Source organism: Podarcis gaigeae, assembly GCF_964106915.1.
Source record: "Podarcis gaigeae genome assembly, chromosome: 5".
NCBI lineage: Eukaryota > Metazoa > Chordata > Lepidosauria > Squamata > Lacertidae > Podarcis > Podarcis gaigeae.
Genome location: NC_139681.1, coordinates 24,872,976 through 24,887,291, shown reverse-complemented (window position 1 = coordinate 24,887,291; position 14,316 = coordinate 24,872,976). Strand labels below are relative to the sequence as shown.

The following is a 14,316-nucleotide window of genomic DNA, read 5'->3' as shown; positions in this document are numbered from 1 at the left end:
AGCATTGCAGTAGTCCAAGCGAGAGATAACCAGAGCATGCACCACTCTGATGAGACAGTCTCTGGGCAGGTAGGGTCTCAGCCTGTGTACCAGATGGAGCTGACAAACAGCTGCCCTGGACACAGAATTGACCTGTGCCTCCATGGACAGCTGTGAGTCCAGAATGACTCCCAGGCTGCGCACCTGGTCCTTCAAGGGCACAGTTACCCCATTCAGGACCAAGGAGTCTTCCACACCTGCCCGCCTCATGTCCCCCCAAAACAGTACTTCTGTCTTGTCAGGATTCAACCTCAATCTGTTATCTGCCATCCATCATCTAACCGCCTCCAGACACTCACACAGGACCTTCACCGCCTTCACTGGTTCTGATATGAAAGACAGGTAGAGCTGGAAACAGAACATCCATGTTCAGGGGCAGCCTACCAGGTGCCAGGGACACCAACAGCGGAGAGCTGTCGCTGCCCTGCCTTGTGAGCTTCCCAGGGACCACTGGGCGCCTGCATTTGAAAACAATGACCCCAGCTGGCATCTCCCACCTGAAGTGGGGCAGTCCAGTAAGAAACAACATCACAGGCATCTGCTGATCCTATAGCTGAGCTCTCTTGATTTGCACAGCCAGGAGTGAGTTATCAGAAGGCAGCTGAACTGCTGTGGCCATAGTTAGATGCACCCCATAAAAACACATGCCTATCTGGCAAGAGTGCAAGGAGAATGAAAGCATGGCTAATCAATAGATGGGGGAAGGGTTCATTCATAGAATGTCTGCACCAGGTAAGGCTGGCAGAGCCCTTTGTCCAAAACCCTTCAGGGCCTCTGCTAGTCCCTTAGTTGCAGAGGGATCCAAGGGCTGACTCGGTTTAAGGCAGCTTCTTATGTTTTTATGGAGTGGAAGGGAGGAAGAGATCCTGATTCCTTGGTGCGTGCAAAGGGTTAATTGCTGCTGCCTATTTTACGCCCTGGGCATTACAGCTGTTTGTGAATGGAGGCATTATACCTAAGGCGGAGCATAATATTAGAGCTCAGCACAATGGGGGCATTCTCAAAAGGCAGCTGGATTTCAGGAGGGACCCTATGGATTGGTGTGCATGGGTGTATGTATGTATGTAGGAGGGAGGGAGGGAGGGAGGGAGGGGAGAGGTCAGGAAGCCCCCAAACAATACCACAGCTGTGCGTCAAGAAGTACTAGGGAATTTAGCTGTGGCCAGCAGATCAGATCAAGCTCACACTTTGGAAAAGTGAGCAGTCTTGGAAGGGAACCAGCAACAAATGGGGGGAGGGGGGAGCAGAGAGGTCGGGTTGGAGGCAGCACATTTCAAGAAGAAAGGCAAGCCCCAACGCTTTTAATAGAAGTAGAGAGGGGCGTTAAGGGGAGGGGGTAAGAGTCAGGAAACAGCGTTATGATGGAGACAAAAATACTTTCCATTCCTGGGGGGGGGGGGAATGGGGAGTCCCTGCAGCTGTCCTCCATTCAAAAGAACTATGCAGTGCAATGCATGAGAACTGAGTTGCAAGCCTGTCTTTCTGGGGAATTTGCCCAGACACGTTTCTTTCTGGAGGAAGAAAAAAGTTGCTGTTTTGTTGGTTGCACAGGAACTCAAAGCTTCTGCCCGGTTCAGAGGAATCAAATTGGAATAAAGCTGCTGGCACCATGCGCATAACCAAGGGGGGGGGGAGAGATGGGGGAGACTGCTGCCCCCCAAAAAACCAGTAAAAATAAATACAAATCAATACAAATCTGAGGTTCTGCCCCCCTAACAAAAGCCTGCCCCCCCAACAAAACTCCTGGCTATGCCCATGTCTGACACCCTTTTTCAATTACAGTTGGCCAAGGTGTTGTTGTTTTTTGTGTGGTTTTTTTTACAGTGCTGGATGGCACCTATTGGAACTGGTTGTGTGGAAGACCACCAGTAGGTGGCGCCAGAGCCAATGCCAGGCAGATCCAAGCTTTTGCCCCCATCCTCCTCCCTACCAAGTTATATAATGACAACATTGAGACTTGAGGAGGAGGAAGCAAAACAGCCAGTGCCATACTCTAGACTGGATATAAATAAGGAGCCAGGAAGGCGGGGGCTGGCTGAGGTTCCGCATTCACCCTAACCAGTCTCCAACAATATACATCCATGCACACACATTTGCCCACCTACCTGAATTAAGCCCCCTTGAAACAGTGGGTCTTAACTTCTGACTGCACCATAGGCCACCACAACCCAAGGACTTTCCATATTTTGCTGCAGCAGATAAGAAAAGTCCTTCAGGTTTTGCATATATATCAGTCGCATGCCGCATTTATTCAAATGCACTGGAGGTATTTACTCTTTCCATCCTCCCTGAATAAAACCTAGCTGCTGCTGCTGCTGCTGCAATGTTACTGTAGGTGACCTTGATAATCATGGCCAAACCGAGACTCGGCAGTGGCTTTTATCGTTGATTTGGCTCCAGAGACAGGGGCTTATCTGATATCCTTGGATCAGCTGCGCAGCACTTGATTTGTGATAATGGGCTGGGCGGCAGTTGAAGTCACCTGAGGCCGTTGTGGCTTGAAGGAGGTTCTGGTCAATACTGCGGCTTGCAATAGTGAAAATAAAGGCAGCTGAATGAACACTGTTTCCTTTCCTTAACAGCAGCTCCGGCGCCAGCCCCAGTGCCTGTACACACCCAAGCTCCAAGCCAAGCGGAGCCTTCAAGCCGTCCTCCCTGGATCACAGACGACTCCTTCTCCCAGAAGTTTGCTCCGGGGAAAAGCACCACCACTGTCACCAAGCATATCCTGCCACGGGGGGCTCCGGTGCCACCCCCGCCAGCCTCAGCCCCCACATACCCACCTCCTTCCATCCCGGCCTCTTCCCAGGCTCCGGCAGTTGCCCGGGGAACGATTCAGAGGGCTGAGCGCTTCCCAGCCAGCAGCCGGACTCCGCTGTGCGGACACTGTAATAGCATCATCAGGTATGCCAGTGGGTCTCTTCTGAGGGAGGGGGAATGGGAAAGCATCACATCGCAGAGCAATTTAGACCAGTGGGCCAGGATTCCTGTGAGGCTGAGCAGGGCTTTGGCCCTTAAGACAGGAGGAAAGATGTGTTGTTGTTGCTGCTGCTGCTGACACACTGCTATTTCTCCCCGGACTCACAAACTAGGCCTTGGCTACATGTGGCCAGCACAAGCTTTGTGGAAGGCTGACTTAAGAAAGAGCTAAAATACTTGTCGAACACACAGTCATGTAGAGATACGAAGATGGAGCCGGTAGGGCAGCTACAATCCGTCGTGGAAGGATCTCCGGAAGACAGTACAGTCATACCTCGGAAGTCAAACACCTTGTGAGTCAAACTTTTGACTTCCAAACGCCGCAAACCCGGAAGTGAGTGTTCCGGTTTGCAAACGTTCTTTGGAACCTGAACGTCCTATGTTCAGGGGCTTCCTGCAGCCAATCGGAAGCCGCGCCTTGGTTTCTGAACATTTTTGGAAGTCAAACGGACTTCTGGAATGGATTCCTTTTGACTTCCGAGGTACAACTGTATAAAGCTAGCTTTCCCACCCTGATGAGCAGCAAAACTGGCGTGCACTGAAGGATGAAGAAGGAAAGCAGCCTTGAAAAGGACTTTTGAACAAGGATCTCTGCTTCAGCAAGCAGGACCCTGGAGGAGCAGAAACAGAGGGCTCCTCCACACTTCCTTCCCCCCCCCCAGGAAAACCCGCTATTTACTGTTGAATCGGAGCAAGCATCAATCAGAATGATGTCTGCTCCGATTTAGCACTAAATAGGAGGTTTCCTTGGGTATAGCGGTGGGGCAAAGGCAAAACTGCTTGGACCCATGCCTAGAAACACGACACAAGCAGAAAACCGTTCAGGCACATGCTTTATAGTCATGGGACAAGGGGGGTGTGGACAACCCCGAAGGAGAGCCCTGAAAAGGACTTCTGAACCCTTAGCAGCAAGCAGGGACCCCAGAGGTGCAAACACCAGAGGCTGTGGAGGAAAAGCAGGGGAAGATGATGGAATCAGACCCTGGATTCTGGCTGTCAGCAGGAGGGATTTCCAGCAGCAAAGTGACCCAGCAGCAAGTACCACACAAAGGAAACTGGGAGTGGTCTTAGAAGCCCAGTTTTTAGACCTTTGGGGGGAAGGTGTCCTTCCTTCCTAGACAGCCTTTAATTTCCTATGCCTCTTTTCACTCTGCATTTATGGTCAGGATGCTCGCCACCCTGATAAGATTGTCTTCTGCAGAGGCAATTGGTGCTAGTCACTCTGATTAAATTTGGCCTTGGGGCACACTGTTGCAATGGGATTTTGATTGGATTTTGCCCAAAGCTAAGCTCTATGCACAAGGCAGACAACATCTTCTTCAACTTCTTCTTTGGTATCTGAAGAAGTGTGCATGCACACAAAAACTCATACCAAGAACTAACTTAGTTGGTCTTTAAGGTGCTACTGGAAAGAATTTTTTTTGTTTTGACTATGGCAGACCAACACGGCTACCTATCTGTAACATCTTCTTTGTTAAGGTGATCCATGGAATTGATCACCTTTCTCATGCTGCTGCTACTAGTCTCCTTACCTTGCAGAGGAAACCACACTGAAGCCATTGAAATAATAATAATAATTCGTATAGGCCATGGGTAGGCAAACTAAGGCCCGGGGGCTGGATCTGGCCCAATCACCTTTTAAATCCGGCCTGCAGATGGTCCAGGAATCAGTGTGTTTCTACATGAGTAGAATGTGTCCTTTAATTTAAAATGTATCTCTGGGTTATTTGTGGGATATAGGAATTTGTTCTCCCCCCCTCTCCCCCATATAGTCCGCCCCTCCCCCAAGGTCTGAGGGACAGTGGACCGGCCCCCTGCTAAAAAAGTTTGCTGACCCCTGGTATAGGCCATACTGGAGTAGAATTTCTCCCAGGCTTTTGTATCTAGCAGCCTGCCAGCATGGTAGAGAACCAAAGAATTATTATTAGCGCTTTTGGGAAATAAGACTTATCTATGCATTTATATTCAGTAGGAATATATCACCATCTGCCCTGTTCTTATGTACTCTTCAGAGCTGGTATGCATTCAAAACTAGGTACTTATATGCACTTAAGAATCACTAACGACAGTGGAAGCATATGCAGGGCACTTGAAATATGTCGCAAGGTGTCATTTCTACTTATCTGGTTGAGAGTACAAACTGTTCTTATCCAAGGCTGAATATAAAGAAACAGCATATTTAATTATGCCTACTTTATCTAATTCTCCTGATAGCAACACTAGGTCAGCGTCATTCAGATTTTTCAGCTTGGGGCATTTCTACATTACAGATTTGAACTTAGAAGTGATTCCTTCTTTGCAACGGCTTTTAGGAATCCTAGTTTGGAAGAGATGCTTGCAATATTTTAACAGACAATTCTGAGCAAAGGCTGTTGTGGCGCCTTAGGGTTTTCCTGCTCCAAGTATCTAGCATGAAACTGCCATGCGTCCACTCACTTTTTAAGGGGCATCTACATGGCACCACCACCCAGTCATTGTCGTCCTGCGTTTTCCCTGTGATTCTTCTGTTTTTTCTTAGGTTGCAGGAAGTCTGACTTTTTTGACAGAATGGAAAAGTAGTGCAATCTTCATGTGTGTAGATGCTCTTCCTTCTGTTGGTGCCCCTAGAGCCAGACCACCAAACAGAAGTCTTGGGCCTTGCTAAAACTTATGCCACAATAAATATATTAGCCTTTAAGGTGCAATAAGACTCTTTTTGTTGCAACAGACTGACACAACTTCCCCTCTGGGAGGCGGTTTTTCAGGACCCCCATCAAACCGTCATTTCCCAGGATTTAGTGGGGAAAGCCAGAGCAAATCAAGTGATATAAAAGCAATGTGAGGTTGTTATATACAGGTAGATCTGTCCTTCGCATTTGTAACCTTTGGATGTTTCTGTCCTGCGATTTAAACGCTGGATGTGTTTTACAGGGGTCCTTTCCTGGTAGCCATGGGTCGTTCTTGGCATCCCGAGGAATTCTACTGCGCTTACTGCAAGGCATCCCTGGCTGACGTTGGCTTTGTTGAGGAGCAGAACAGTGTGTACTGTGAGCGTTGCTATGAGCAATTCTTTGCCCCTACCTGTGCCAGATGCCACACCAAGATCATGGGGGTAAGTCTGCGAGCAAACACAGCCAAATGCCAGCAGAAGATGTGTGGCAGAGTTCTGGCAGAGTTAGGCCCGCAAGGTAGCAATCAAAAAGGATGGATTGTGACCTTGCCAGCACCAGAGGTCAGGCAGTTTCTGTGCCTGTCAACCTGAGGGTGCTGTCTTGGCTTCCATTTGGTTCAGTGTCTGATCAGGTTGTATGTAGCACAGGCTGCCCATGACTGATAGGTTTTTCTTTAAGCCAGTAAGCAAACATGCCTCTGTTCGCAAGCTGAATTTTGTTTGCTGTGAACTCCATAACTTAATCTAAGCTCATTTACTGGGTTGTTTTGCAACGCATTCATTAAAATTAATTAAACTTGCTAACAGTGACTCACTAATGAGACATGCTACTGACCTAAATGATGGTGGGCTGTCGGCGCTAGGCGAAAAGGGCAGAGCATCAGATCAAATTGCATAATATATGTGTAAGTATGAATTAAAAAGCTGAAAAGAGGAAGCATTTCCTATAGCACCACCTGCACATTTAAACAATTGCCTGACATGTAATTAGCTGTGGCCAGAGTGGTGCATAAATTACTCTGTGTTCTTTCTCTCTCTCTCTCTCTCTCTCTCTCTCTCTCTCTCTCCCTTTTCTCTCTCATTTGTTAAAAACGCTCTCTAAAATGTGCACTTAAGCTGGCTATTTTTATTGTGATAGAAAAGCAGCCATGCTGGACCCCAAGCTATGCCAAAGGCATCCCCCCTCCCCACCCACAGAGCAGGGGGTTGGTAAGAAACTGGCCTGGGCTCCAGTTGAGACTGGGGTCCTCCATGGCTGCTGTCCAAAAGCAGGTCTCTAAAGCTTGCTCAGGGTCTTGGTCCATAACTGAAATCTCTTGCCCATCCCAGAAATATGAAATTATGTCTCTGTCAGAGGACCTTGTCTCATTGGCTCTGGGCTCCATAAATATCCTCTCGGAGCCCCAACCTTAATGGTCACCTGTGGGGCAACAGCAGTTCTGTGCTCATCCGCTTAAGGGGCTTTCTCCCCAAAATAAAAAGTGCCAGCCTAAGCTTGTATTCTCGCATCTGAAAAAGACATCTGAGCTGATGCCGGAACCTGGAGGGAGGAACTTGATTATTTTCAACTCAGATTGTAGGCCACATTGACCTTGTGCTCTTAAAGCCCACTCACTGTTTCTGGGGAAATAGAGCCTAGGAAGATGTGTTGTACAGAAGTTTTGGGCGGGTCGGAGATGCTTAATCCACACACACCCCTTTCCTACCAGCTGATTTGCCCCCCAGCCGACATTCCAGATCTGTGTCAGCTGTGGCAAAACATTTGGCAGAGCAGATTTGTGGGAGAAAGCCACTTGGGGAGGGAAGGGTTTAGCCCCCTCCCCACTCCACTTGGCCCAAGGCTTCTTCCCTCCAGTTAAGGAAGAACATATCGTCCTCCTATCCTTCACTGCCCTGGCCTGACACATCTGTCTCTCTCTCCGTGAATGCCCTTTCAGTGGTGAACAATACATCTGCTACTCTGCTTGCCTTTCAGGAAGTGATGCATGCCCTTCGGCAGACTTGGCACACAACTTGCTTTGTCTGTGCTGCCTGCAGGAAGCCATTTGGGAATAGCCTCTTCCATATGGAGGATGGAGAGCCCTACTGTGAGAAAGGTATTGCACACCCAGCTTATGCTCCTGGAAATCTTACGGACAGTGTTGCTCCCCCAGCCCTCTGTTCTTTCGGAAACCTCTGCACGCAAGCAAAAATTGTGGCTGCCCAAGAGAATGGAATAACTGGGCACTGCGCCTATTCTCCCCACCAACCCTCCCATTTGAAACTGTGCCCACACTTTGCACATGGATTTGCCCTCAAATGTTTTGGATAGGTGGCAGAAGGAGAGAAATAAGCCATTCCAGAACAAGTTTGCAAGGCTGAAAAACGGTCTTCCAAGCAACAATAAACCCAGCAGATCTGGAAGAAAGTTAGCTGTTTTGCGTTCTAAATGTTGGTTTTTTGTTTCCATTTCTAGACTATGTGGCCTTGTTCAGCACCAAATGCCATGGGTGTGACTTCCCTGTCGAAGCAGGAGACAAGTTCATCGAAGCCCTTGGACACACTTGGCATGACACCTGCTTCATTTGTGCTGTAGGTTTCTTGCATCAAAACATACTGGGGCTTTGCAGTCCTCCTCTTGCTAAGCTTCCCATGCAGCAAATTTGTGGCACTTCAGTTTCTTTCTGGACTGTAGCATTATGACTGCAGTGGGTGGGAGGTTCACTATATAGGAGGGTTCTAGGGTAGTCTTCTTCCTGATGCACCAGTTTTCTACCTCCAAGGCATTTTTCACTTGGTGCAGATGGGGGCTTCCTGAGGGCAGACTGAGGTGCGGGGGGCAGTGCCCCATACACCCTAAAGGACCTGCCACCACTATCTATACTTTTGTGTGCACCTCTCTCTCGTTGCCTAGGTTAGTGCCAGCCTGGTGTAGTGGTTAAGAATGGTGGACTCGGAATCTGATGAACCGGGTTCGCTTCACTGCTCCTCCACATGCAGCTGCTGGGTGACCTTGGGCTAGTCACACTTCTCTGAAGTCTCACTGCCTCACTCACCTCACAGAGTGTTTGTTGTGGGGGAGGAAGGGAAAAGGAGATTGTCAGCTGCTTTGAGACTCCTTCACAGAGGTGCCCAAACTTTTTTCAAAGAGGGCCAGATTTGATGAAGTGAACATGCATGAGGGCTGGCCAAAGTGGTTGACTTTTTTTAAGACTGAAGTTGTTGACCTTTTTTTACAATTTTACCCCAAAGTTGGGATTTTACACCAGGAAATAAACTGCCACAGGGGGTGGATTAGGCCCCCAAAGCGAACTTTGAACATGCCTGTCTTAAGGGAAGTGAAAGGCGGGATATCAAGTCCAAATTCTTCTTCTGCTTCTCTTAGGGGTGGACTCACACGCCATTTTGTTGAACTCGTGAAATTTGAATGCTGCCTTTCACCCTCTTTGATTACACGTAATATCCCTGTATTCTTAATTTTCAGGTGTGCCATGTGAATTTGGAAGGCCAGCCATTTTATTCGAAGAAGGATAAGCCGCTATGCAAGAAGCATGCACACGCCATCAATGTCTAAAGGAAGAACTAGAAGCTAAAGGCAAAGTGAAAAGTTTAGGAGTTGGCTCAACAAACGAAATATAGATAATTATGGATTTCTCATGACCGGGACGGGAGGGGTCAGGGGAGGTAATGAATTTTGAACCTTCTGACATTAAATTCAGCTGCTTTTTCTATGTGCAGATCCTTCTCCTACATATTTCATATTAAAAAAGGAAATGAATATTCAAAACTTGACAGTGAAACATTGCTGCAAAGATTTAAGCAAAATGAATGGGGGGGTCATTTATAAAATGGTTGCATAAAATTACAAATACTGAATATCTTCTAGTGTGTGTGTGTTCAGCACCGTACACTTAAAGCTTATACTTCACAACAGTGCTTTAAAAAAAACACCATTATTAGTATTACTTTACAACTCAAAAGTGTCAAAATAGTAGGCGTAGCATAACTTTTATAGTCGATAGTGATAGGTCAACTGAGTGTTCCTCACAAAACAAACACAGTTTAGACTCTAGAATGACTTTTATGAACCTCATAGCGTTAACTAAAAACACCCCATTGGTCAAGGCTTGCAATCAGAACACAGCATAGGGTATGTCCACACTTCATCACACAGATGTGGAACTGTCTTCCTTCTAGTATGTACAGTTCCACATCACCCTGGTAACTGAATATGGAGGAATCCTGGAAGGCGGGACCAGTGATGTGGTCCTTTCCTTGCATGAGCATTGTGCTCCCTCCCAGCTGGTGAATACTTGAATGGAAATAAGCCACATCCTGGGTTCCCATGCATCTCCTTCATCCTCACATTGTTGGAGCGACACAAGACCAGCAGCTTCCTTGCTTCCATGACTGTGAATTGGCCCTGATATAAGTTGGGATAGAGTGTGGAGTAAGCTCAGGCCTATTTTGCCCATACCTGAATTTGCATGGTAGCCATTTCCCTGTGATGCTATGGCCATGACACATGCGTGTCTATACCGCAACCACATGTACAGGGCTCATTGCATGAGTCTTCCTGCCAGAAAGAGTGGCATTTGGGTAGCGATCATGCAAGGGGGGGAAGGGAAACCAGGCAGTCAGCTTTGCCCAAGTTGTTACGGTGTTCACATGCATGAAGCAATCCTGTGGGATAGAGCTACAGAGAAGCTGTCGCCACAAGGCTCTGGATATATATGAAAGGAATTGTCTGTTGGGGTGGTTGGTAGGAGAAGCGAGCGGGGAGGAAATAAGCTAGTTGACTATAATTCCTGTTGAGAAGAGAAGCAACAGAGAGTATATAGCATTAAAGAGTTTTAGCTGATTACCTCATTCAGAGCATCACAAGGGAACCAGTTTTCCCCAGTCTGCTGCTACAAGAGGAAAGCCTAGAGAGGATCCGCTCTGTATTTCTCTGTGTAGCTGAGAAACATTTCCTCTTGCTTGTCCTCTCATCTTATGGGTGCAGGGAAAATAGATAGTGTAATCTCAGCTCCCAAAAGGACAATGGAGTCCAGAGCAGCCAGGGGCAATTCAAACCCTTATTTCTGCTAAAACTGATACCGTTCACAGGGCAGCCCTGAATGACCTGCATGCTCAGTTCTAACTGTGATTAGATTCTTAGATAACGTCACCTCTGAAGTGTGATTGTGTTTGCTGCTGCAAGAAAATGAAGCTTTTGGAAATTAGAGTAGTATTAGCGTAACGCCTTTTGAACAAATCATGCACAATATCTGAACAAGTATACTTATTGTAGCTTTTGTATTATTGAGACTGGCAGCATGTATTTATTCCGTCTGTAGGTTTGGATATTTAAGCAGTTAGTATCAAGCAACTGTCTACTCAGAGGAGCATCCCAGTCTGTGATCTAGGCATGGAAGGAGTATGTCAGTGTTAGTAACATCTGAGTGCGCAAAATGGTCATAATCTGAAGCCATTTACTTTGAAATCATCCCAGTGTTGTACCCTCCAGTAAATAGCTTTGGAATTGAAGGTTATAGTAACACATACTTAGCATTCATGAAAAGGGAAAAGAACCATCTGATTTTAAAGATGTTGACTATTGGACTATTGAGTATTTAAATAGCACCCCCTTTTAAGTAGTGTTTTATTATTTACTAGATGTCAAAAAAAATGGGGGGGACCTGCTTTATCTTGCTCTCAAACACTATGCCTTTTTAAAAGAAATAAGTTATGGAATGCACTTTTAAGACCACTTTTGATTTCTGCAGGAGAATGTTCAGCACAGTTTCCCAAACTTGGGTCTCCAGCTGTTTTTGGACTACAATTCCCATCATCCCTGACCACTAGCCACCTGCTAGCTGGAAATGACGGGGGCTGTAGTCCCAAAACAGCTGGAGACCCAAGTTTTGGGAAACCCTGGTTTAGCATATGGTTTGCTATCTGGTTGAAATCAATTTGACTTAAAGGTGCTCAACTTTGGCAGGATACTGCCCTGATTTTCCCCTTTCCCTTAGACTGGAGGACAAACCACAAGGTTAATGTTTTTGTATGCAACATTTTGCTCCTTTTACTCAGTCTCTATGTTGGATAGATAAGCATATCTGACCTCCAGAATATATGCAAGTACAGCACTTTAATTCTTCTTGGTCTTGTCATTTTAACAAGGACTGCAGAACTGTGTGGTTAATTGTTCTTCTTTTAAAAGAATCTCTAGCATTTTAGTCAAACTTTTTTTAAAAAAAAAATATATACGAGTCATGCTGGTTTTCTCTTTACATCTTAGGAACTGGAGACAATTAGAATAGTTGGTGGCAGTGAAACTTTCTGTGATCTGAGAAGTCAACCACGCACGAATAGGACTCAATTATCACACTGCTCTTTTTTCCACTTCAGATTACTCTGGCGGGCACTTTCTACCAATAAAAGGACAGTGAGCCACATTTATTGCTTCACAAGAGAATGACAAACCCTACAATAGATCATGGGTTGACTGCACTGTGACAACTCTGTCATTAATCACTCAGTTGTCACTTAGGGCCCATTCTTAAGTTGCAGGGGTAGCATTGCTGTTGCTGCGCTGCGACTGGATCCCATGCTCTTCCAGTAACGTTTGGATGACTAAAACCACAAGGGTGAGCATCTCTCACCTGCTCCGCTGTTCTTAAGTGGTAGATGCATTTGCCCCCTTGTTTGCTGCCACAATCCTGCCATTATTTATATACCCTATTGTATACGTCTCTGCCAGAAGTCTCTGCATGTTTAGGTGGTAGTTGTAGAGTGTGACCCTAAACACGTTTAACTTGAAAAGGGTTCCATTGATGCTGGTGGCTGCTCAGAGCCAGGGCAGGTGTTGCTGTAACCAGTTTACCTGCAGAAATAGCTGCTCTGCACAAATGAGTAGTAGAATACAGGAGGGCACAAATGGGAGATTGCGGCTGCCTTTCTGCGACTAGAAAACCATTGCAGATAAGGGGATAAGATCTCCCACGGGGTTTTTTTCTTTCCATGTTACATGACTCATACAAGTCAGCCATTTTCATTATCTGTTTATCTTGTTCCTGTTTTATCTGTCAGACAGGAAAATATGGGGTATAAATAAATAATTCTCACATGCAAAGCCCTGAGCAGGCATGGCCAAACTTGGCCCTCCAGATTCTTTGGGACTACAATTCCCATCATCCCTGACCACCGGTCCCGTTAGCTAGGGATGATGGGAGTTGTAGTCCCAAAACATCTGGAAGGCCAAGTTTGGCCATGCCTGCCTGAAAGTAACATCTGCAGTGGCTCTTACTGCTCAGTAAATGTATCTAGCATCAAAGAGTTAACTCACATATCTGCCCCACCAAGACCACTCTTTTTAAGAAAAAGAATATGCATGTGTAATACAGAGTAGGGCCTATAGTCAAGTAGAAAATTAACTGCTGAGGGAAGGAAAACACTAGGCAGGTTCAGATCTTCACCGTTTTTTGTGACCTGTAACTATTACCTACTAAAATAATTTTGTTCCTATTTTGTTTCACTAGCAAGAGTGGTGATTATTTTTGCTTCTTTTATTCCTAGAAGTCAAATACTGTACCTGTGAATGACCAAATGGTGAAAGTTGCATTAAATCATTTTAGGGGATTTGATAAATTATATCAAGTGATATTTAAGTAAACACTATAACTTTTATTTTTTCTAAAGTTGAAACTCACCAATATCTATTTAAAACTTTCTGGGTGCAATCCACATCCTGTTGAATCACATGGCAAACCTTCCATCTGGATTTGCAACCCCTTTGTAGTTGGCTTTTAATCTGTTTGCCTCAAGGACAATACATGTTGCATAAGTCATAAACATTCAGAAAAACATTTCATGTAATTTACCACTGCATGCTAAAAATCAAGTTTACAAAAATAAAACCAATACACACAAGCAAATGGCACAGGTTTGGTCCTTCAGCGGTCAGTAGCTTGGATGAAATATTTATTTCAGAGCTCGCTCTCTATTCAGTAACACAGATGCTGCAGCAGTAACTAAAAAATAGCATCTGCTGCTAGGTCACGTAATTTTAAATAGGAAGGCCTGGTAATAGGTGCTGATATTTTGTAAAAAAAAAAATGAAGTTATTCGCATTTGCAGCTCAGTGATTTGGTCTCTGCAGCAATCACACTATGCATCTTGCTTTTTTAAAATGTATGGAAATATTGATTTGACACCACAAGTGACCTTACTTTTACATATGGGTTTGGTTTTTGAACACCTAGGTTTTTATTTCAGATGTTTATTGTAATGTGTGATTTGTGAGGTGTGAGTGAATATACTTTGCATGGATTATATGTGCCAACACAAATAAAATATTCTGCACCCTTCAAAAGAAAAAAGAAAAAGGACCCAGCGCTGTGAAAATTCTTTCTCAACTTCATAGAGAATGAAAGAAAATTTATCAGCCAGGAATACTCTCATTAAAAAAGCCATCTTCTGTTTTCAACTGTTTTATGAAAAGTAGTTCTGAGATACATAGGTTCACACATAACATTACAACTTGGTTAACATTAACCAAAATGCTGAGGCATTTGGATTTTTTGCCCCTTTTCATTCATGGCTGTGTAGCCTTTGGGTGGTTGACAGCTCCTTAAACATATTTAAAGAAGAGGTCTGGGCTTGCCTGTAACACTAAACTATGGTTA

At 45.5% G+C, this 14,316-nt stretch overlaps 1 protein-coding gene across 43 annotated transcripts in view; it reads left to right on the top strand.

Annotated features, from left to right (window-relative positions):
• The window catches only part of LDB3 (LIM domain binding 3), a 148,360-nt gene extending 134,344 nt beyond the window's left edge, over window positions 1–14,016 (top strand). For 33 of the 43 annotated variants that reach the window (XM_083740330.1, XM_083740326.1, XM_083740332.1 and 30 more), the window contains 5 exons: window positions 2,622–2,943; window positions 5,929–6,109; window positions 7,644–7,764; window positions 8,124–8,239; window positions 9,132–14,016. In XM_083740330.1, coding sequence (XP_083596456.1) covers window positions 2,622–2,943; window positions 5,929–6,109; window positions 7,644–7,764; window positions 8,124–8,239; window positions 9,132–9,221 — 830 coding nt within the window. In that variant the 3' untranslated portion in view covers window positions 9,222–14,016. The remainder of the gene's footprint in view (window positions 1–2,621; window positions 2,944–5,928; window positions 6,110–7,643; window positions 7,765–8,123; window positions 8,240–9,131) is intronic. The other 10 variants (XM_083740355.1, XM_083740342.1, XM_083740353.1 and 7 more) reach the window with 1 other exon arrangement.
• The last annotated feature ends 300 nt before the right edge of the window (window positions 14,017–14,316 follow it).